Source organism: Citrus clementina, unplaced genomic scaffold (assembly GCF_000493195.1).
Source record: "Citrus clementina cultivar Clemenules unplaced genomic scaffold, Citrus_clementina_v1.0 scaffold_2, whole genome shotgun sequence".
NCBI lineage: Eukaryota > Viridiplantae > Streptophyta > Magnoliopsida > Sapindales > Rutaceae > Citrus > Citrus x clementina.
In genome coordinates this window covers 24,396,103-24,399,008 of record NW_006262688.1, presented here as the reverse complement: position 1 = coordinate 24,399,008, position 2,906 = coordinate 24,396,103, and the positions used below count along the sequence as shown (strand labels likewise).

The 2,906-nt window shown below is 37.6% G+C and overlaps 1 protein-coding gene across 1 annotated transcript; it reads left to right on the top strand.

The window, feature by feature from the left end:
* The first annotated feature begins 1,432 nt into the window (after positions 1-1,432).
* LOC112101168 (probable caffeine synthase 4) lies at positions 1,433-2,906 on the top strand. Its single transcript, XM_024191728.1, has 4 exons — positions 1,433-1,507; positions 1,612-2,016; positions 2,182-2,388; positions 2,505-2,906. The coding sequence occupies exons 1-4, from the start codon at positions 1,433-1,435 to the stop codon at positions 2,868-2,870; spliced, it is 1,053 nt and encodes a 350-aa protein (XP_024047496.1). The 3' UTR covers positions 2,871-2,906.

Below are 2,906 nucleotides of genomic sequence, written 5' to 3'. Positions count from 1 at the left end.
AAGGTAATTTATCTTTTTCCAGCGACCAATTTTTTTTTTTAGTCAAACAATTTCCCTGATTAAGAGCAACACCAGTCAGAGAAGAAGAAGATGAAAGAGCCATGGTGGTGGTGGGGGAGCACGAAATGGTTTTAAAGGAATACAAGGAAGCTATAAGTAATGCAACTATGAATCTCATGGAGAGTTCGATCCTGACTCAGGATGAACGTTGGCGGCATGCTTAACACATGCAAGTCGGACAAGAAGTGGTGTTTCCAATGGCAGGCGGGTGAGTAACGCGTAAGAACCTACCTTGGGAGGGGAACAACAGGTGGAAACAGCTGCTAATGCCCCGTAATCTGAGGAGGAAAAGGAGGAACCCGCCCGAGTTGGTGAGGCAATAGCTTACCAAGGCGATGATCAGCCACAATGGGACTGAGACACGGTCCCAAGCATTGTTGTTTCTGGTGTATGATACCAAGCAAACCTTAAACTTTTTTCAGAAATAATTTTTTTAATTTCCTGCCATTTGAAGGGTCTCACTCAACTCTTGGCTTCATTTTGATTAGATCGATCCTTGTAAGGATCGGCCCAGTAATGCTGGTCTTCGGCTTTTAAAATCGAACCAAATATGGGCTTCGCCAAGCCCGGCCCCTTTGCCGCCCTCAGAAGAATGTGACATTAATCAATAACTACGCCATCGGAGAGAGCATGAATTGATAACAGGTCCTTCTTAATACGTATAAGGATGGATTTATATAGCAAGTAAAATCAAGCTAGCTGAGCCAAGATGATTGATGATACATGAGATCAAATGTGTACTTTAAATATCTTTTGTTCCGTAACTTGCTTTTGGGAGGGTTTTTTTTTTTTCAATTTTAATAAAATTTCCATATCTTCGCTAATTTTAGCAGCTTTGCTAAAGTCGGTCAGCAAATATAACTTCCTTCTTCTGTGGGGTTGGTATGCTTTTGAACCCCTGTTTCTTTTCATAGAATTTTATTTTTAATGAGAGGTGTTTTAATCTTTTATTTTTATTTTCTGTATAATTATAATATAATTTTTTTAATTAATTTGAGAAATCTGTTTATTCTATTAGAAATGATAAGATATTGTCATTGTAACCTTTAAATTAGATTATTCAATTAAAAATTCTTATTTTATAAAAACTCAAGCGCTGGCTTAGAGCAATAGAGCGATACTAAAATAATATCAATAATTTATCTGCTCCGCCATATTCCGCCCCCCGTAAAAGTCAATTAATCTGGTAAACTTTTGCAGCTGGTAAAAGTTTTGCAGCTGCCACTAATATTATAATTACAGTCAATAGTCAATTGATGATGCTATCAGAACGTACCTATGAATTTGATAAAATTATATTAATTTGAAGGCCTTGGTACATCATAGTTGCCTGCAGCATTGATCGCACTGGAGAGAAGCAGAAAGCACAGCAATGGAGGTAGAGCAAATTCTGCACATGAATGGAGGAGAAGGAGAAAATAGTTATGCTAACAACTCACTTACACAGGTAATAATCTCTCTTCTTTTCGCTCACAAGCTTCAATGATCAACACAATTATCAAATCTTGTTTCTTCTTTATTATGCGTTTTCATTTCGTATATTATTTTCAGAAAGAAGCAATCGTGAAAGCAAAGCCTCTACTAGAACAAAGCTTGAATGATCTGTATTGCAACGGCTTCCCAGACTGCATAACAGTTGCAGATATGGGGTGCTCTTCAGGGCCTAACGCATTGTTGCCAACATGGGAAGCTATTGATTCCCTGGACAAGATTTGTAATCGCTTGAATCGTAAGCCACCCGCTTTGCATTCTTTTCTCAATGATCTTCCTGGAAGTGATTTCAACACCGTTTTCAAATCCCTGCCGAGCTTCTATCAGAGATTGAGAACAGAAAAGGGACACGAATTTGGTTCATGTTTCGTAGCTGCAGCCCCTGGATCTTTCCATGCGAGGCTATTTCCTCCCAATTTCCTTGATTTTTTTTACTCTTCTAACGCACTCCACTGGCTCTCTCAGGCAAGAACTTGGATCTTTTAATAATTTTCTGCCATGCCTGAATTTTTGCTAGTGTATATTTTTATCTAATAACTATTAAATCAAATTATCACTTAAAAATTTTCAAATTCAAGAATTTGATAATCATCTTGACTAATCAGTTCCCTTGATTTATTGCTTTATCAGATGCCTAAAGAGCCAATGAGTGAATTCGATATCCATAGAGCATATTTGGATCAATTTAAGAGTGATTTCTCAGCATTTCTCAAATTTCGGTCTGAAGAATTGAAGTGTGGAGGTCGCATGATTCTTACCCTTCTATACAATGATAGTTTCCACGCTACTAGTCCTGGAGAGCCAGCACTGTTGGTTATAAAAGACATGATCTCCGAAGTAGCTCTCTCTCTCTCAATACATATTAAAAAAAATTAAATTAATTTTATCGTCCATTTATATGATAAGTCTTCAATAATGGCCGATCTCTTTTTTAATTATTTCATGCACTTCAGGGATTGATCGAAGAATCAAAACTAAAATCATCCAATTTTCCAATCTATGCGCCTTATGTTGACGAAGTAAAGCAAGTTATTGAAAGAGAAGGATCCTTTGATATCCATCAGCTTGAAACATTCCATATAAGTTGGTTGGAAGGCTTTGTCGAAAATGATAACGAAGGCCTGGACAAATACGCAAGAGGCAAGTATGTGACAAGGCATGTAAGGGCAGTGGGAGAATCGCTGTTGTCTAGTATTTGTGGAGATGATGCCATCGTGGAGGAGATCTATCGTAGATTTGCAATCAAGGTGACTGATGAGATTTTGGAAAAGGGGCGAGGAGCCTTTGCAAATCTTCTCATTTCCTTGGTGAAGAAATGATAAGATTCTCTATACATTAAAGAAAGGATTATACAT